The sequence below is a fragment of the Rattus rattus genome, chromosome 8 (genome assembly GCF_011064425.1).
Source record: "Rattus rattus isolate New Zealand chromosome 8, Rrattus_CSIRO_v1, whole genome shotgun sequence".
NCBI classification, from domain to species: domain Eukaryota; kingdom Metazoa; phylum Chordata; class Mammalia; order Rodentia; family Muridae; genus Rattus; species Rattus rattus.
Window position 1 is genome coordinate 45,522,694 of NC_046161.1, and position 21,971 is coordinate 45,544,664.

Consider the following 21,971-nt stretch of genomic DNA (forward strand, 5'->3'; position numbering starts at 1 on the left):
AATCAGAGGGCTAGTGAGAGCCATGTCACCTCGACAGATCCTCCAGGCTCTGTCTCCAAGTCTGGGGTTATAGGTGCTGACCCTGGATTCCAGATTTTTATGTAGATGCTAGGGATCCAGACACAGGTTCTCATGCTCATGTGAGAGGCACTCAGGGCCACTGTACCGTCTCCTTAGCACCATCTACAATACTTTAATGTGTCTGCTTATGGGGTTGGGGATTTAGCTCAGTGGTAGAGCTTGCCTAGGAAGCAAGGCCCTACTTTCCCCCAGCTCCAAAAAAAGAACCAAAAAAAAAAAAAATGTGTCTGCTTATTCAGGTTTACTAAAGCACATCTTCTCCTTGTGATGGTATACCAGCACTCCAAAACACTTGTGAACTTTGGATACTCAACTCCTTTCTGATTTTAGGATTTTGGGTGATGGCTGCTTAACTTGTCATGTGTTTACATGGGGGATTATAATCCTAGGGTAAACCAGTGCTTGGCCTGTGGAGCAAACTGTCTTCCTTTTGGCAATGAAAGAATCCATAATGAGTGTGGGATCCGAGGAAAAGGTATTAGTTATGTGATTTAAAACTTCAGACTTCGACAACCTGTTGTCAGTCTTTACCAAAGTCACCTGTGTGAGAAATACTTCACTGTGACAGCATACAGACGATGTCTTCTATTCTCGACATGCAGAAGGGACAAATCCTTCACTGTTTGCTCTCTAGTGTATGCAGAGGTGGGCTGTCAATAGGGTACATACGACACGGCTGGCCAAGTCCACTTTTCAGAGATCCAGCAGTAACCCAACTCTGCCTTCGGGTCTGTTCTACACATGGGAGAAGCCAAGTTTTGGAAAAGGGGTGTTTTTAGGAGAAGGCTTTAAGTTTTTAAGAATGTTTGTTTTATTATTTTTACAAATAGTACCCACATCAGGGCTCATATGGAGTTCCTTATTCCTGTTTATTTTTTTGTTCTTTTTTTATTGGATTTTTAAATTTACATTTCAATATTATTCCCTTTCCCAGTTTCCTGGACATAAGCCCTCATCCCGTCCCTTTCCCCTCTTCTATAAGGGTGTTCCCCTTATTCTTATTTATTCATAATACAAATAAATATATACATTGTGGAAACACACTTCAAGTGAAACAAAAACCAGGAATTTGGGATGATTAAGAGGAGAAAGATGATTAAGGCATGATGTCAGACATAATAGTATGCAGTAAATAAGCTAGACACAAATATTCAGTAACTGACAAAACACACTTGTCTGTAGTCTGAAATTTTAGTTTCCTCTATTTTTACATGAATGTTCAGTAATTGTCAAATTCCTGGGAAACTGCACATCATTTGCCTACTGATCCTGATGGAGGTATAACTTGCTTTAAGGGTGTACACACGTCAGTACTTGCTACCATATGCCAATCAGATCATTCCAAGGCTTTGACTTCTTCTTGGTCCTTCAGGTCTGACTCTGATAAAACTTCCCTGTAGGCAACAAAAAGAATCGATTTCTACACCCACAATAAAATTTGGTCCTCATACTCACAACATGACGGGGGCAAGACTTTTGAAATTCCCCAGTAGGTAGCATTGTGGATTCTAAATGTGTATTAAGGCTTATGACCATGTATGAGACACATGGGAGAGAAATGGTAATTACATGGGGAGTGTGATGTCACAGGCAGGAACCATGGCCTCTTGCGGACGGATCGTACTCCTGAGAGTTTATCATCAGTGACTGACTTGATAACTATTTCCCTTTCCTCCCTCCTCTTTGAAAGTGAAAGCATCACCAGGGTGAATACTAAGTCTATTGCGGTTAGATCATTATCATGCTCTACTCTCTTCTAGGAAGGACACAGATTATTCCAAGAAGGTCTATTGAGTGAGAGATTGGAAGCCTGTATCACCATGTGTAGAAATTTGGGGCAGAATGGACAAAATTTAAGAAATGTTTGTATAAGTTAATGGACAATATTAGTGGCATTAATGTCCACATTGGCTAATACTTAACTATATGCTATTCCAGATTATATATATATTTCTGAGTCCCAATATCCACTTAAATTGGGCAATCCAATTTCTCCTGGTGCTTACAGTATATTTACAAGCACAGAATGTGCTATTGCCAAAAGGATGGTACACACAGGATCCTTAAGTTTGGAGGGAGATTTCATGGTGGAATGGAAAGAAACCCAGCCTTCAGGACTGATGAGAATACATTATAAAAAATTAAGTGAGGATTTAAAATTACCTTCTTAACCTTGACTCTGGATCATGGAATTGAAATAATCTAGCCAGCAGATAGCTAGGTCTATGATAACGGGGCTATTAGCATTCACTTTTACAGGGAGGAGATCATAAGACCCTTAGGAGTCCTTTAGGAAAACCTTTCTGGGGTTCTATGAAATACTCCCTTGGGCCTAAATGTTAAATTCTGTAAGAGGAATAAAGCTTGTTTGGAAAGCCAGGCATGGTTGTACACCTTTAGTCCCAGCACGTAGGAGGCATAGGCAGAAGAGGCAGGCAGACTTCTGAGTTCCAGGTCAGCCAGGTCTACAGAGTGAGTTCCAGGACAACCAGGAACTACAAAGAAACCCTGTGTCAAAAAGCAAATAACAAAAAGCTGATTTGGGATGGGACTTTATTTCATTGGTACTGTTGCTTCTAAATCACTTCTGCTTTAGTAAATGATCCCAGTGAACTCTTTATTTACTAAAAAGTTATCTGTTTAAGCTGTAAAATATTGAACTTGTGCGCAAATCAACAAGGATAGTAACACAATATTCAGTAAGAGTGCACGCGAAGCCTGAGGCACCCAGAAATGTTTGTGCTTTTGAAGTAGCTGTCTTTATCCACCATGTGGGTCAGTCGGATCGTGTTCCTTCTAGATTTTCTTCCTTCACTTGTAGGAAGTCAGTCAGGTCATCCCACATAAGTAAAGAAACGAAGCTGTGGAGCATTGTGTGGAAATATAGCCATGTAATTGGTTTTTAAAAATCTATGCAGACATAATCACTCTTCTTTAAGGATGTTTGCTGACATTAAAAGAGTCAGCCTCTGGAAAACAACTTTCTAAGCAAATGGTCGGAAGAAGCAAGCTGGAGTAGCCATTCTAATATCAAATAAAATCAATTTTCAACTAAAAGTCATCAAAAAAGATAAGGAAGGACACTTCATATTCATCAAAGGAAAAATCCACCAAGATGAACTCTCAATCCTAAATATCTCTGCCCCAAATACAAGGGCACCTACATATGTAAAAGAAACCTTACTAAAGCTCAAAACACACATTGCACCTCACACAATAATAGTAGGAGATTTCAACACCCCACTCTCATCAATGGACAGGTCATGGAAACAGAAATTAAACAGAGATGTAGACAGACTAAGAGAAGTCATGAACCAAATGGACTTAACAGATATTTATAGAACATTCTATCCTAAAGCAAAAGGATATACCTTCTTCTCAGCTCCTCATGGTACTTTCTCCAAAATTGACCATATAATTGGTCAAAAAACAGGCCTCAACAGGTACAGAAAGATAGAAATAATACCATGCGTCCTATCAGACCACCACGGCCTAAAGCTGGTCTTCAATAACAATAAGGGAAGAATGCCCACATATACGTGGAAGTTGAACAATGCTCTACTCAACGATAACCTGGTCAAGGAAAAAATAAAGAAAGAAATTAAAGACTTCTTGGAATTTAATGAAAATTAAGGTACAACATACCCAAACTTATGGGACACAATGAAAGCTGTGCTAAGAGGAAAACTCATAGCTCTGAGTGCCTGCAGAAAGAAACAGGAGAGAGCATATGTCAACAGCTTGACAGCACACCTAAAAGTTCTAGAACAAAAAGAAGCAAATACACCCAGGAGGAGTAGAAGGCAGGAAATAATCAAACCCAGAGCTGAAATCAACCAAGTAGAAACAACTAGGACCATAGAAAGAATCAACAGAACCAAAAGTTGGTTCTTTGAGAAAATCAACAAGATAGATAAACCCCTAGCCAGACTAATGAGAGGACACAGAGAGTGTGTCCAAATTAACAAAATCAGAAATGAAAAGGGAGACATAACTACCTATTCAGAGGAAATTCAAAAAATCATCAGATCTTACTACAAAAGCCTATATTCAACAAAACTTGAAAATCTGCAGGAAATGGACAATTTCCTAGACAGATACCAGGTACCGAAGTTAAATCAGGAACAGATAAACCATTTAAACAACCCCATGACTCCTAACGAAATAGAAGCAGTCATTAAAGGTCTCCCAACCAAAAAGAGCCCAGGTCCAGATGCATTTAGTGCAGAATTCTATCAGACCTTCATAGAAGACCTCATACCAATACTATCCAAACTACTCCACAAAATTGAAACAGATAAAGCACTACCGAATTCCTTCTATGAAGCCACACTTAACTCTTATACCTAAACCACACAAAGACCCAACAAAGAAAGAGAACTTCAGACCAATTTCCTTTATAAATATCGATGCAAAAATACTCAATAAAATTCTAGCAAACCGAATCCAAGAGCACATCAAAACAATCATCCACCATGATCAAGTAGGCTTCATCCCAGGCATGCAGGGATGGTTTAATATATAGAAAACCATCAACGTGATCCATTATATAAACAAACTGAAAGAACAAAACCACATGATCATTTCATTAGATGCTGAGAAAGCATTTGACAAAATTCAACACCGTTCATGATAAAAGTCCTGGAAAGAATAGGAATTCAAGGCCCATACCTAAACATAGTAAAAGCCATATACAGCAAACCAGTGGCTAACATTAAACTAAATGGAGAGAAACTTGAAGCAATCCCACTAAAATCAGGGACTAGACAAGGCTGCCCACTCTCTCCCTACTTATTCAATATAGTTCTTGAAGTTCTAGCCAGAGCAATCAGACAACAAAAGGAGATCAAGGGGATACAGATTGGAAAAGAAGAAGTCAAAATATCACTATTTGCAGATGATATGATAGTATATTTAAGTGATCCCAAAAGTTCCACTAGAGAACTACTAAAGCTGATAAACAACTTCAGCAAAGTGGCTGGGTATAAAATTAACTCAAATAAATCAGTAGCCTTCCTCTACACAGAAGAGAAACAAGCTGAGAAAGAAATTAGGGAAACTACACCCTTCATAATAGTCCCAAATAATATAAAGTACCTCAGTGTGACTTTATCCAAGCAAGTAAAAGATCTGTACAATAAGAACTTCAAGACTCTGAAGAAAGAAATTGAAGAAGACCTCAGAAGATGGAAAGATCTCCCATGCTCATGGATTGGCAGGATTAATATAGTAAAAATGGCCATTTTTTACCAAAAGCGATCTACAGATTCAATGCAATCCCCCCATCAAAATACCAATCCAATTCTTCAAAGAGTTAGACAGAACAATTTGCAAATTCATCTGGAATAACAAAAAACCCAGGATAGCTAAAACTATCCTCAACAATAAAAGGACTTCAGGGGAATCACTATCCCTACTTACAGAGTATTACAGAGCAATAGTGGTAAAAACTGCATGGTATTGGTACAGAGACAGACAGATAGACCAATGGAATAGAATTGAAGACCCAGAAATGAACCCACACACCTATGGTCACTTGATTTTTGACAAAGGAGCCAAAACTATCCAATGGAAAAAAGATAGCATTTTCAGCAAATGTAGAAGGTCAACATGTAGAAGAATGCAGATCGATCCATGCTTATCACCCTGTACAAAGCTTAAGTCCAAGTGGATCAAGGACCTCCACATCAAACCAGATACACTCAAATTAATAGAAGAAAAACTGGGGAAGCATCTCGAACACATGGGCACTGGAAAAAATTTCCTGAACAAAACACCAATGGCTTATGCTCGAAAATCAAGAATCGACAAATGGGATGTCATAAAACTGCAAAGCTTCTGTAAGGCAAAGGACACTGTGGTTAGGACAAAACAGCAACCAACAGATTGGGAAAAGATCTTTACCAATCCTATAACAGATAGAGGGCTTATATCCAAAATATACAAAGAAATCAAGAAGTTAGACTGCAGGGAGACAAATAACCCTATTAAAAATAGGGTTCAGAGCTAAACAAAGAATCCACAGCTGAGGAATGCCAAATGGCTGAGAAACACCTAAAGAAATGTTCAACATCTTTAGTCATAAGGGAAATATCAAAACAACCCTGAGATTTCACCTCATACCAGTGAGAATGGCTAAGATCAAAAACTCAGGTGACAGCAAATGCTGGCAAGGATGTGGAGAAAGAGGAACACTCCTCCATTGTTGGTGGGATTGCAGACTGGTACAACCATTCTGGAAATCAGTCTGGAAGTTCCTTAGAAAATTGAACATTGAACTACCTGAGGACCCAGTTATACCTCTCTTGGACATATACCCAAAAGATGTCCCAACATATAAAAAAGACACGTGTTCCACTATGTTCATCACAGCCTTATTTATAATAGCCAGAAGCTCGAAGAACCCAGATGCCCTTCAACAGAGGAATGGATACAGAAAATGTGGTACATCTACACAATGGAATATTACTCAGCTATCAAAAACAATGACTTTATGAAATTACAGGCATTCCCCTGTGGGAAGTAGAAAATATCATCCTGAGGAGGTAACTCAATCACAGAAAAACACACATGGTATGCACTCATTGATAAGTGGCTATTAGCCCAAATGCTTGAATTACCCTAGATGCACAGAACAAATGAAACTCAAGACGGATGATCACAATGTGAATGCTTCACTCCTTCAAAAGGGGAACAAGAATACCCTTTTGAGGGAATAGAGAGGCAAAGATTAAAACAGAGACAGAAGGAACACCCATTCAGAGCCTGCCCCACATGTGGCCCATACATATACAGCCACCCAATTAGACAAGATGGATGAAGCAAAGAAGTGCAGGCTGACAGGAGCCGGATGTAGATCTCTCCTGAGAGCCAGAATACAGCAAATACAGAGGCGAATGCCAGCAGCAAACCACTGAACTGAGAACAGGAAGGAATCAGAGAAAGGACTGGAAGAGCTTGAAGGGGCTCGAGACCCCATATGAACAACAATGCCAAGCAACCAGAGCTTCCAGGGACTAAGCCACTACCTAAAGACTATACATGGACTGACCCTGGACTCCAACCTCACAGGTAGCAATGAATATCCTAGTAAGATCACCAGTGGAAGGGGAAGCCCTTGGTTCTGCTAAGACTGAACCCTCAGTGAACGTGATTGTTGGGGGGAGGATGGGGAGGGGAACACCCATAAAGTAGGGGAGGGGGAGAGGTTAGGGGATGTTGGCCCAGAAACCGGGAAAGGAATAACATTCAAATGTAAATAAGAAATACTCAAGTTAATAAAAAAAAAAAAGTCAGCCTCAATATCAACGAAGTCAAAATTCTATTGCTTCTGCAAGTGTTCTTTGAATATAGCAAGAGAAGAGAATACTTTTTCACAGCCCTGTTAAGTTTCCACAGATTCTTCTAGAATATTTTTCTGGTCCCGTTCTAACATTATTCCATCACTGATAGGCTGATGTCGTCACATTACTTGCTGGGGTCAAAGTTGGTCATCTATAAGACTTAGGGACTCACTAATGATGGTGGGGTGATCCTGGGACGGTGGAGCTGGGAGGGTGTGGAGGCAGCTGAGAATGTTCCCCTGGGGAGGGACAGTGAGGATACACAGAGGCCCCGTCGTGCCCACACATCTCATAGACATGCTCGAGTACAGTAAAAACATTTAAGGCAAGAAGACTAACACAGTGGTGCGAGCTTTTAGAAGATACGTTGGTAGGAGACCACAAGCTCTCTTTAAAGACGTTAAGTTAAACGATGAGGACATTTTAGGAAGTCAACTTACTCTGATTTGGGCATCTTGGCCTTAGGTTTATAAGGTAATGAAATCAGTTCTTTCTAGAAAAAAATAAAAAAGGAAAATGTTTACTTCTGAAATTCATCAATTTGAAAACAGCCTAGGGTAAAAATCATCAGAGTCTAGAAAGACCAGCTTCTTACATCTGAAAACTATGTTTTCTGTCAGATATGTTCAGATAAGAATTTGAGGCTCATTCAAGAATGCATATTTGGACATCCATATGTTTCTAGTGAGTTATTTTTATAAAGGTTTTAATCACTTGATTCTTATTATTCATGGTCTACAAAGATCAACCACTGTGAAATCATTAGCAACGAAGTAGCCTATGTTACTAGCCTACAACTTTATGCTATGTGAATAATAGATTCTCTGACAGTTATGCCTTCTTTCTTCTGCCACCAGAGTCACAAAACTTCTGGAGATGTCTCTAGTTTATGGCTTGTCCAATTATTTAGTTTCCATGTTTTCCAGTCTTTGATGCATTGAGGACTCAAAGCATGAGGGTATCGATTAAAACACCAGTCTGCCAAACCTCCGAACATTCACCACAGACTACGCATGCCATCAGACAGCTCCATCCAGAGCTCCACCATCATTCTTACCAAGATCCTCTCTTCTCTTTGTTTCCTTAAAAGTTGGAGAATCTCATCTCTCTTCTTGGCCTATTTGAAGAAAAAGAGAAAAGTGACCCTGTTGACTTAACAATGAACCCTGTCTCTGTAGAAGGTGGATTTTCCCCTTTTCTTTTGGTATTAGCAGGATGTTAAGATATGTTTTCCATAATGAAAGTCTAATAATCTGATTTTGATTTGAAGTGTACAGATTTTATTTGCCCATAGCAACCAACTTCTATTGAGATCTTACCATATGAACTGTCCTAAGAGCTTTAAAACATTTCATTGTGATTTTAACAATTCAGAGAATGGACACCTTCCACTCATCTTGACAGATGGGGGAAACTGAAGCAGAGAAAACAACTGACCTAAAGTGTCCGATTGGCAGATTGGATTTGATCCCAGATCTTGAAGACAAAATCTGAGCTATTGATCACAAAAGGTAATTGACACTAAATGGCAGTTAGATATAGGGTCAGGAAACCAGAGATTGCCCGAGTGCAAAACCGAAGACTACTTGTACTGGAGAATAAAGCTTTTTCCGGCACCTCGCCTATATTGTTGACCAGACAAGTGCAGGGTAAAGGACGTTGCTTAGAATGAGGCTAGAAGACAGAAATACAAAGTAAGAATAAAACACTCCTGTCAGTCTGTCCATTTGAATGTATTGTGCATCGTACTTGGGCTGCTGTTTCAAAGTGGCACTTATTTCTTGCTTTGAACAACACTTTGTCTTGCAGTTCTGGAGGCCAGCTGTCCAGGTCCAAGGGGTCTGCAAGGCCCCTCAGAATTTGATTTATGGGCCTCCTTTTGGGGTCTAGTGGTTGGCTGGCTGTCTATCCTGTTCCTTGGTTAATAGAATTATGGTCTCTGCCTTTGCTGTCATGTGGCATTCTCCCTTGTGTATCTGTCTTCACTTAAAAAAAATCCCTTGTTTACCATGTCCATTTTAACGTTTTTATTAGCATATATTATACATAATGTGGTTCATTTGATATCTTCATATGTGTATATAATAGATTTTGCTCACATTCACCCAACATAACCCTGGGAGCCTCCTTATTCCAGTGTGATTCCATCTCAACTAATTTATCCATATTAACCGAATCTCCAAATCAGATACCGTTCCGAAATACTGAGGGCTTGGGATTTTTTTAAATGTGCATTTTAACTTATGATTACATTGCTGTGTTAGTGGCTCAACGAGCCACAGTTTGGGCTTGGAAAGAGACTTCGGGCTTATGGAGGAAAATCTCAAGTGAGTGAGTCTAGCACACCACGATGGGTTTTGTAGAACATGCCAGAACAGAACTGGGTATATGTGGGGACAGGGATTCTGAGATTTAGAGAGGGTGAGTCTCACTCTGTAGCCCTGGTCAGCCCAGCCCTGACTGCACAGCAACTCACTCTGTGCTCCCTTGCCTCACTTTCTTCGCTGCTGTGAATCTCTTTCAGAACCTTATCATCTTTCTTTCCTTAGTGCTCAGGAGTGGCGAGTATGTGATTCTTCATGAATTTCTGCTGCCTTGTATTGCTCAGGTCACAATAATGGATGGAATCCTTGTATTGTGTAACATACAAATAGCAGCCACATATAGACCCCCGAGTTTTAGAAAATGAAATTAAAACAATGAAACAGTGGGTAGATTTAGTTGTAAACTCCTCCTTCAAGTAAAACTGTATAATTCTTCTCTGGGTAACTCTTGAGACATGATAGGAGAGTTGAATTGTCACAGGCTTCTGGTATGAAAAGATGAATTGAAATTTAAAAACAACAGGACAAAAATATATTCACTTTTTCTTGGATGTTGGGTCCTTTTTATCAGAATAGATTTTAATAACTAATTAGTTTTATACTGTACAACCCCAGGCCCAAAGATTTGAAATGAGATTTGATTTCTGCTTTCTGAACATGTTTCCTGGGAATGGATAACAAAACTACTGTAAACAAGTGTCCTCTGAACAAAATGTTGTGACCTATTCTAGGAAATCTCTTCCAGGAAAGCTAAATGCTATCCAGTGGTGAGGAGAGAGCCTTTCAGTTTACCTCATGAGTAGCTCACTTTCAACCATGTTTTGGATGGGTTATTTTTTTGACGTTTATATTTATAAAAACATCATGACAATGTAATTAACCCCTAAAACAATACTCTAAGGGGATCATCATTAACATTTAAAACATTAATTTTTGTTAATTACATATGTACTTATATTTATGCTATTCCTGAAAAAATAGCAGGTAAAACTTAATTACATGAAGTTAAAATATAATAATATATAAATTCACTGTGCATTGGGTGCTTAATAGATTTTTGTGTCTCTCTGGAGTTAAAGCATTTAGTTCTTCTCTTCTTCTCAAAGTCAGACAACTTAAGTGGCCACATGGATTAATGAAATCAGATGTGTTTGGGCTTGAATCCCAATTTTGCATTGAGATTAATGACAGGTAGTATCTTAACTATGGCCTCCAGCTCCCTCTCTCCTCCTTTCAGCTCTGACCACTAACATGGGCCAGAGGTTTGTTGCCTTGGATAAATCAAAGGAACACTTTCCTGAATCTTATTTCTCTTCTAGGAGGAGAGTTGTGCAAGCTGGAGATGATAATAAACGTTTAATATGATGGACGGCAAATGCTGAACACTTAATAAGTTGTAGCTGTTGGATATCATTATCATGAGAGAAAAGGTTCCTTTTGATCCTCTCAAAATGTAAAGAATGGGAGGGGAAAGAGAAGAGAGAGAGGGCCTGAGACACATTTTTACTGAGTAATTTCCAGGCGTCAGGCAGTGTGTCAGTTTAGTTTCACAACACTTACTCTTCCTTACACAGAAAACTAGATGTCCTTGCTCAGGGTCACTAAACCTAGTAGTGACTGGCAAAGCTCAGGATTCGAACTTGTTTCTAGGTGGAGTTGACTCCACACGCCACGCTTCTGCTAGAGCTTTTGAAAGAGGGATGGGGCAGGAGGGAGGGAGGGAAGCCATTCAGGCTTCATTTCAACAAAGAAGAGTCAGCATCAACCACTGTGGAGAGGATAATTTGTCATCACAGAGAAATGTATGCTGAGGTGTGTGGTGGGCCTAGGCATCAGGCCCGTCTAATCCAGTCTGCAGTCATCCTTGATCAAAATCAATTCACTTACACGCGGTACTTTGCAAAAGCATGGTTAAATGGTGAAGACCTCATGGCAAAGTTACATGGTAATTACAAACTGCAAAGATCATGACTAATATAAATGAATTATTTGTGATAGGGGTTTTGATTATACTAGCTAAAGCTGGGAATTACACTTCAAATTTAGAATCTTACGTAAGCCGAATCAACGTTCTATGGTTATCCAGAGATTAAGAATGTGATCTTAATTTTCTTAAGGTGCCATCATTTACTGTTTAATTCTGTGCCTATGCTCAGGACTTAACTAGGGATTTTCAGTTCTTGTCCTCACAGAGTCTTAATCCTTGTTAGACCAAATTTCCCTCATATGTTCCGAATGCAATCTTAAGGAAGGTAAATGTGATTGGCTTAAGGTAAAATTATGACTAAAAGAAAGAGCCTTCATAGCTGGACTTGATTTCAAAAGGCAATATACTCCTCTCAGCTCCAGCCATGAGCTCCTCTCAGCTTCAGCCATGAGCCTGCCATTCTCTGTGCCTGCCAACTGGAACGCGCCACGTAGACGCTGTGTTTGACGCGGGGTGAATTTATGTTCCCTATCGTGTAAGGTGCAGAGCTGTTGGTTCTCAAACGATCTACTGTGCGCTTCAGAAGACCCGCGGAAAATCAGTGGAGGGTCTTTCTCTAGAGCAAGCCGGGTTTTGAAAGCAGAACTAGCTGCAGTAGTGCACAGGACTGGATGGACCTGTTAGGGGTTATTGATCAGAGGAAGAAAGAATGCTGACTGAGGGAAAAGATGCAGAGCTAAGACCGATCCAGACTTCTTGGAAATTGCTTGATCTTGGCTCAGTTTCCCTGCTCTGGCATATATAAGCTTCATTTTAAAAATAGCAATTTAATAAGATGAAGAAACTTACCAGTCATTCCATAAGAGAGTCAATTAAAAAACTTTAAATACATATTTGAAAAAGAATGTATATTTCAATTAAGTATGATTTTTTTTGTTTATGAGTAAAATATTTTTATTGACTCTGGTATATATTTATTTTAGTTGTGTTACATATATGTAAATAGAAAACCAATAATGATTGTCTGAAGAATATAATTCTTATTTTAAAACCTTCACTCACAGCCAGTTGTGGTGGCTCATGCCTGTAATTATCACTAAGGAGGATGAGGCAGAAGGATTGCTGTAAGTTCCAGGCTGTCTTGGGCTAGAGAATAAGACTGTGTCTCACATAATTCCCTGACCCAAAAACCAAACAACCAACCCACATGAATACACAAATGAATGAAGGGCAAACATGGTTGTGTATTTTAAAAAGACTGCTTTAATATCACTTTTCTCTGTCTGTCTGTCTGTCTCTGTCTGTCTGTCTGTCTCTGTCTGTCTGTCTGTCTCTGTCTGTCTGTCTGTCTCTGTCTGTCTGTCTGTCTCTGTCTGTCTGTCTCTGTCTCTGTCTCTCTGTTTCTGTCTCTGTCTCTGTCTCTGTCTCTCTCTCTCTCTGACTAGATTGAAAGTTTTCTGCAAGGGCTAAATTTGTATCTTTACAACATATTTTGTGTTGGTAATTTCTACTGGTAGTGCCTAGCATAATGACTGACATAAGTAATATGTTTTGAATAAATCTTGAACAATTTTCCAAAGCAGTCTCTCCTAACCTTGCATTCATTATTCATTTTATTCTTTACAGCTTTGCTTGGCCCTTCTTGAGCTTGGAATTATGTATTGGCTTTGATCTCTAATTTGCTTACATCTCTTAAGCCAACAGCATTTCAGTTGCTTCTGGACAGCATCCTATAAAGTTTAGTTTAGCCCCATGATCCTTCACTTCAAGGGGGTCCCCATGTGTCTGGAGTGACACCCAGACAATGCTCAATTCAAGACATACAAATATCCTTGCCCACACCAGCCTCTGTCATATCTTCTAAGCAATTTGCCATTAGAAACCTCAGTGACCCAAAACATAGAAAACATTCTCGCCACAGCCAAGAGCTACCTTTTATCTTTGGTGAGTTCTTGGAAGTACGAGTGATTCAAATGGCCACGGGACAAGCTGCACTAAGGGGGGAAACTGTGGTAAGACGATGTGGGGAGTTGTGGTAGGAGAAGATGCCTTTGTAAATTTAAACTATGATTAGACCTATCCTAGAGTACACTTCATTGTTACTATTTGCATTAGTTGTGTTCTAGAAAGTCATTGCAAACGATGGATTAGTGACTATGAAACGTGTTCTTAGGTCACTGATAGCCTTTGCTTACAGGATTTCAACTTTGGAACTATATATAGCCTTATTTTATGTGTGTTTCTGCTTTAAAGTATACTGTTGATTTATTGACATAGGACTTATGGCTAGTAGCATGGTAACTCAGGCCTGAGCAAGGCTCATAGGATGTGTGCATTGTCTACCTAAGTCATGTCATGGTTGTTTTACACTTAGTGACATTAGGCAACACTTCAGTACATGGAGGCTATTTATAGGTGCAAAGTTACACATAGAGGGACACACACATTCTACATATATGCATATATACATACGTGTGTATATATGTTTATAGCACACACAATAGTACTTGTGACAATATGAGTTGAAATATGAAGGCAAAGGATCATAATGTGTGCAGCAGATTTACATGTTTGACAACTCAAAAATTTAAACTGCTTTGTGCATATCTTCAAATAATATATTCATTTAAAATGACCTTTTTGCATCATTTTACATCCAGTAGTTTTATTTATTTTTATAAGTAGACAGTTAATGTGAGTTCTTACCTAATAGTTTAAAATGCTTCCACTTTGTCCTACTGGTGAAGTGCATGGCAGACAAAAATCTTTGAAAAACAGAATAGAGATGCATTTGAGTGAAAGCCCTTCATAATTCTAGAGATGGATTTTTATGGGGCCAATGCATTCAAATGTTTGACCCCACAGCTGTTTCTTTCCCAAATGTGTTTTCATGGACTCTAAATGGGATAGGAAGACTGAGGCAACTTTTGTCACCCCCCCAAATTTTCCCTAATTCTAAATAATTTTTTTAAAAATGTGATATTAAAGATAATACAGAATGAGAAGAATGTACTAGTCTTTCATCATTTGCTTCCAAAACATTTCATGGACATGCGATGCGATCTGCTTTTATGTTCCAGTTGCATGCTGGGATACAGGAACAGCAAACTGTGATGAAGGAGTCCTGCAACCCTATTGTCTTCCTTTAATGGTAGAAAAAGAATTTCATAAATATTATTTTACATTAAGTCAGGCAACACTACTACTAGGATCCTTTAGATTTATCTGGGAGGCCCATTCTTATCACTCTGACACATGCAAGGATTTTCTTCTATCAGAATGTCCCAGCAGCACCCCTAAGGACACCGTGTTATCTTTCATTGCCTCTTTGAAGCTGATGTAATGATTCTCAGTGTCCTTTTTTACTACTGTGGGAGTGTAGGATGTTAGACAATAATGTTGAACATTTTCCATCTCACATCGTGAGGCCTAGGAAACATGAGGCTTCTAAGATCGTAAGAGTAATGCCATCATGATATAACTGGCTTCTGACTCAAGCAAGGACCATGTAACAAACTTCTGGAGAGAGCTAGGTATGGTCAGTATTTATTGCACAGGATGTATAACAGAATGACTGAAAACCCATTCCCAGTGAAGAGCCTGTCTGGGATGTTGTATGGTGAACACATTTTCCTCTTAAAAGCCTTTGGTTTGCATCCTCTCCTGATAGAACTGCTTTAGATGCACATTCTCAAGACACCTTCCATATATGTGCCTTGAAATATTGTTCTGACCTCTTCTTTACTCTCCTAGCAAATAAATTACTTATAATTCTTTTCATAAAGAGATAATCAGCTAAAGAGCTTTCTTAAGGTGGCAAAACTAGAAAGCAAATTAGTTTTATGATTTCAGAGAATTAGCTGACTATTCATTTATTATAATGTTTTCAGACTACTTAAAACTCTCAAAGGAAAAGTAATGGTCCAGTGCAGTGCTATAAGCTTCCTTTATGGACACAGCAAGCCATTTAATCTTGACATGCTCAATTGTTTTTGATTTCCTGCCATTGATATCCATCATTGGAATAGTAGTTGTGATTAATAGCATTTTGTCCACTAACAAAAAAGCATTTATAATGTATACCTGGGAAATATTCTAAATTGGAGAGTAACATTAAAGTTTAAAAACTTAGTCACTGAAAAAAAATCAATATCTGTTGGGAAGAGGGCTGTAAGGCCACTTTCAGAGAGACGGGAGATGAACTTCCAGGTTTCCGTCAGTATTGAGAACATAGCTGAACAATCCTTCAAGAGAATTCATAGGGAATGTTTTTCATCCCCTTAAGATGAAACATACCTGAATAAACTTATCGATGTTTATGTTCACAACATGGAAAATTCAATTAAATAGGCAATGTAAATATTTTATTAGCAAAATCCCCACCCATCTCTTCTCCCATTCATTTTCTATCATTAAACTACAAATCATAAATGGTGGTAGCAACAGTGCAGGGAAGGTAGGGTAGACTCAGAAAAGCAGTTGTATCCCAAACTAGATTCTGTTTTAATGTTTAATGGTGCCACATTCTCTCCCATGGTATTGAGACACATGAGATAAAGGCAAAACTGACCAGACAGGAGATGTGCCTGTGCATTTGGAAGTATTTTTGCAAAAGATTTTCAACCCAGAAAAGTTTTGGAAAGAACTAAACTTGGCCCATTGCATAGCTGATGGCATGGGAACGAGCATAGCTGGGGTCCTTGTCACATACATGGGACCTGGGGTCAACCTCCAGGACCCAAACTATACCAATGCCACCAACAACAGCAAACAACACTGTATATATGTAGGCATTCCTCCAGTGATTAGATTAATTATGCAGATTATATGCTCATGGGCTAATGGACAAATACCTGAATTTCAACACCCGGAAAGACATTGGGTTAAGCAAATGAGACATGACTTCTACCTCTTACAAGTGACAGTTATGGAGGGTAGACTATGGCCACGTGCTTTACATAGATTATATCAATTCTATGAGGTGGGTATTTTAAAACATAATTTCTTCTTTGCTATTTGATGAAATTGATTATGATCGAGTTCAAATACATTGCTCAAAGTCACAGAAGCAGTAAGTGGCAGAGTTAGGCTACTGATCCAACCTGTGATCTCTAAAGTTATGGTCTCTGCAATTTAACAGGCAGAGAAGCATGGGTGATTGCCAGAAATACAGATCAGAGTCCTTGAGCACTCTGGGAGACCATTTCTGACTTTGCATTAAGCACTGACAAGGCAGCCACTCACCCGGCCAGTTTCTAGGTAATCTCTAGGAAAACTTTTCAGAGGATGTTATGGGAGTCAGATCTTGAAGGCAGATGAGGAAGACATTTTAGTGACCAGAAAGTGTATTGCAGACTGAAAAAACAATCTTCAAAACTCAGTGGTTTTGGAAGGTTTCTTCAGTTCTTAACTTTAATTTTGACCTTCAATGGGATTTTTTTGTTGTTCCTGTTTTTGATACAGAATCTCACTATGTAGCCGAGAACTTGCTATGTACACTAGTTTGGCCTTGAATTTACAGAGATCTGCCTATTTCTGCTTCCCAAGTGTTGTGTTAAGGACATGTTCCACCAGACCTGGAACACACACACACACACACACACACACACACACACACACACACACACACACACACACACACACACGGGGGGGAGGGGGGCTGGGATCATTTGGGGTATGCACTCTGGGAGAGATGCAGCAGCCACGAAACCCAGCTTATCTTACACAGCTGAATGAGGAGGGAGGGTTATTATAGGAACCTGAACAAGGAGTCAGCTCTAGCTAATCTTGGTAGGGAAGTCTACTTAGGGCCGAAGTCTCAGATTGTAAACATCCAGGAGGAGGAATCAGTGAGCCACACTTTCTCAATACCCTGCCAACAAGGACCAGGGGAAGGCTTTCCTATTGCTATGGGTCTGAGGCGCTGCTGTCCTTGGCTTGTCTGCTCTCATATCAAACAATTTACTGGGAACTTCATTTGCTCCCGGAAGCCTCCTAAATGGTGGGATTACAGGGCGTATTTGTATCCCCAGTTTAATGAGCTCTTGTTCTGTCATAGACATATGAATATCATAAGAATAGATCATGATCGTTGGCTGCCTCCTCCCGTCCTATCTGTGTAGTCCAGCATCTAGTGCACTACATGTGCTGAGCTGGCTCTCAATAAGTATCTGGAACTGAGCAGTTAAGACATTAAAGAAGGACGCAAGGCATGGCAGCTGCTCTGTGCTTACTTATATCGGGTCTGCAATTAGTTATATCTTGTCTATAATATTACAGCTCTCTGTAAGTCACGTTTGAAAACAGCTGATAAAATTGGCTATTAAGTTTGTCTTTAACCTTTATTTCTAACTCTTTCCCAAATGAAGCACAGTGAAGGTTGAAATTCCAAAAGTACCAAGGCAGTCGAATAACCTGGAAATCACTACAGTTCAGGCTGACCTCAAATAATGAGTCTTTCTTCTGCCTTAGCCTCCCAACTGTTGGGATTACAAGGATGATTCATTGTTCCTGTCTCAGAGGTGTGTGTGTGTGTGTGTGTGTGTGTGTGTGTGTGTGTGTGTGTGTGTGTGTGTGTGTGAGAGAGAGAGAGAGAGAGAGAGAGAGATATGAATTGAATTAAATCTATAGTTTCATGCATGCTAGGCTAGTAAGTACTCGATCACTGAGCTAAACTCCCAGCTCTAATGAAAATTAGACTTAAAAATTCCCTATCAAACAAACAGAAAGATGGTCCATTGAGTAAAGGCATTTGTCACAGAGCCTAATGACCTGTGTTTGACCCCAGGCACCCACGTGGCAGAAGTACAGAACCCAGTCCCACAAGTTGTCTGTCCTCTAACCTACACACACACCACAGTGCGTGCACAAACACACACACACACCATTTTAAAAGTAGATAATCCCTGCAAAGAGTGAGGAGATAGCTCAGTGGGTAAAGGCACTAGCCATGAAAACCTGACAACCCCTTTGATCCTGGAACTCCTGTTAAAGGCCAGACGTAGTGGTACCCATCTGTAACCACAGCAAGATGGAGGCAGAGACAGAATCTTCTGGAAACTGAGCAGCCAGTCGGCCTGAATAGCCAGGACCAGAGATAAGACTTTCAATAAGGTTAAAGCTGAGAACTAACTCCTGCGGCCTTGACATGCATGCAGTGGAAGATGTGCCCACATGCACTCTCTCACACACAAATATTCTTCTTAAAAACTTATAAGATTATTGTATAAATATATAGTATATAATATTATTTGGGGGGGCCTTTGGGACAGGGTCTGGTACCTAAGATTCTAAAAAGAGAAGTAAATGCCAATTATTTTAAGCATTTAACTTGTTTGGAATAATCACCAATAGTCTTCAAAGTGAATTGTTGTGGTCAGAAGAGTCAAGTGAGTTAATTTGTAATTTATGTAGAATTCCCAGTATGTTCTTCCAGAGTTTGCCAATATATTCAGTGATTAAACACATTAGGCCAAAGTAGTCATTCTATCTCTGCCTTGATGACTGAGGAACAGTTACTGGAATAGAGGTTATCCATGGACCAAGCAAAGTGTTGCTATTAATCATGGCATTAACTGCGGAGTTAGAAGCTCTAGTTGTATCACGTGGCTGCCAAAGTGAGACTTCCGGACACCCGCGTGTTTACTATCAGCTTTTAGTCAAACGGGGCCAGATGACACTCTTGCTTTGGTTCACTTGGCTTTGACCTATTATGACAACAACTTTACCGTTTTAAAAGTATTTTTGTTCCTAGACTATTGTGTATGGTTTGGGGCTTTTTTGAAAAGTGAATCTATTGATTCCTGTTCTTGATGTTCCTGTGAGCTTTGGCAGAGACTGAGAATAGCCAAAGTCAATAGAATATAGTTTTCTTTGTTTCTTTGTTTGTTTCTTCCTTCCTTCCTTCCTTCCTTCCTTCCTTTTTTCATTCTTTCCCTATCACTTAGCTATCTCTAGCCCCCGTTAAACTTTATTAAAATTATGAAACAGTCTCGCCAGGTTTCCCAAGCAGGCCTTGAACTAACTCTACATCTCCACTTAGCCTTGAATGTTTTGGATATTTGTAAATTAAATATCCTTACTATGTGTTTATTATTTAATTTACATCTTTGTGTATGCATGCATACATGCCTGTGTGCCTCTGTGAGTGTGTGTGTGTATGTGTGTGTGTGTGTGTGTGTGTGTGTGTGCACTTGTGCCCACAGAGGCTAGAAAGATGCATTAGGATTTCCAAAACTCGAGTTACAGGCAGTAATGAGCCATCTTTTATGGGCACTGGGAACTAAGTAAGCTTGAGTCCTCTGAGAGAACAAGTACTCTGAACAATTGAACCATCTCTCCAGCCCCAAGAAATTCTAAGTTCTTAATTAAAATTCTAATAAATAAAGCTTTTCAAGGCTGAGCTAGCTGAAGTAACATGCATTTTATTTGCATGCATTTAAAATGTCCTAAACAACAACAACCGATTTTCATCAGCCCGCGGCAGAAGTGTAATGAGAACCAGAAGAGAGAAGCACCAGCTCACCTTTTGGAGATAGTTTGCTTTCTCTTCAGATTCCTGAGCCTTTTGGACTTTAGCAAAGAGAATCTCTTCCTCTAGAGAAAATAAAGCCATATTTAATCTGAAATAACTTCATCATAGTTCTTACAGTTTTGACATAAACTGTGAGTAGGTAAGTAGAGTAGGAAGGGAACACAAGTACATGCTGTCTTGAAACTTTATAATGATTAGTAAATAACTGGAGGCTGCATTGATTATTCAGGACCTGAGGAGCCCTCCCGTCCCTTTACGTGAGTACCACAGTGTAAATGTTTACACTTCTAGAAATTCTAGGATAATCTGGGGAGTCTATCAATAAAAGGGCATTAGAACCTGGTACTTACTGTTGTGATCAAAGGGAAAGGGCTTGTCAGAATTTCTCTCTAAGAAATACAAATGGAGAGTAAGTTATTGGAAAAGCTGACACGAACAGTATTTTAATTTCTATACCTATTAATATTGAATAAGAACACTTAATACATCCTTGGCTGAAGGCTTGTCAATCAGGGAATGGGGTTCCTAAATTAGACTCTGCCAACAACTATTTCTTGGGCCTTCAACTTTGAACTTAATTTTATGTAAATGCTTTCCTAATCTAAGCACCATTTCCTTAAACCCATACTCTTTGCCAAATAAAAGCCACCATTTAAGGGACTTTTAGAATTTTTTTTTTTAAAGTTTCATTTTATTTATATGAGTGCACTGTAGCTGTCTTCAGACACACCAGAAGAGGGCATGGATCCCATTACAGATGGTTGTGAGCCACCATGTGGTTGCTGGGAATTGAACTCAGGGCCTCTGGACGAGCCTTCAGTGCTCTTAACCACTGAGCCATCTCTCCAGCTCTAGAATGTGATTTTATATGTAACAACGAGATCCTTTACAGTGGAGAATTGCAGCAGTTTCAGAACTGTTTATGTATTTACATATACCTATTACCTATTACCGCTTGTTTGTACTTCTCAATTGATTCTTTGACAATTAGGCTGGGCAGTTTCTCTTTCCAGGAGGCAGCCTTGCTACTCACCGCTCACAAGGACTTTAGAGTTCCGCGCCACCGGTAGCCTCTGACTGCTGCCTCGGGTCAGCACCAGCTGAGATTCGGTAGTGGGGTACATGGATGCCCCGAGCCAAAACTGCTTAGCCAAGTTGGCATCCTGCTCAGAGCAGCCAGTGAACACAAGTAATCCAGGGGAGCAGATTTCCTGCGGTTCCTTCCTGACGCTAGGGCAGCCTCTGGGCCCCGTTTCCATGGTGACTCAGGACGCTTCCCTTAGCTCTGGCGCCCCGCCCCCACTGGAGAACGGTCGGGTTGGTAACTGCCACCACCGGAATGCCTGTTTCTTCCGTAGGAGCTGGAGTTCCTCGAGGGCTTGTGGCCTATCTGCAGCTGGTTTCTGTCGAAGTCACAAATTTCGGGCTAGTCAAGCCTTAAGAGTAAAAGCCTCAACTTTGTGATGTGTACAATCCTGGAGTGTCTTAGATCCTCAACCAGCGTCCCCTCCTCCCCCAAATAGCCCAATAATGTGAACTTTAAAAAGCGCCTGCCTCTTTTGGACAAGATTGCCAAGGCTCCCTCCGCACTCAACTCGGGAAGTTCTCGGGTCTTCACTGATACATCTGCATAATGTCCTAGTCTAGAACTGGGCCGAGAGGTACCCATGGATACAGCTTTTGTGATTTAAAACCTCTTAAATCTTTTATTACAAACCTTAGGAAACAAGGTATATGGTTTTAAATAATGTTCACTAATTATT

At 39.8% G+C, this 21,971-nt stretch overlaps 2 protein-coding genes across 2 annotated transcripts in view; one reads left to right on the plus strand and one right to left on the minus strand.

Annotated features, from left to right (window-relative positions):
• Btg4 (BTG anti-proliferation factor 4) overlaps window positions 1–21,971 on the plus strand; it is a 67,338-nt gene that overhangs the window by 28,472 nt on the left and 16,895 nt on the right. The gene's annotated exons all lie outside the window — the stretch shown is intronic.
• Window positions 1,308–21,467, minus strand: C8H11orf88 (chromosome 8 C11orf88 homolog). The gene is made up of 6 exons (XM_032910356.1): window positions 21,242–21,467; window positions 20,559–20,597; window positions 20,200–20,270; window positions 8,482–8,541; window positions 7,865–7,917; window positions 1,308–1,475 (listed from the first exon to the last, which is right to left on the minus strand). The coding sequence occupies exons 1-6, from the start codon at window positions 21,465–21,467 to the stop codon at window positions 1,418–1,420; spliced, it is 507 nt and encodes a 168-aa protein (XP_032766247.1). The 3' UTR covers window positions 1,308–1,417.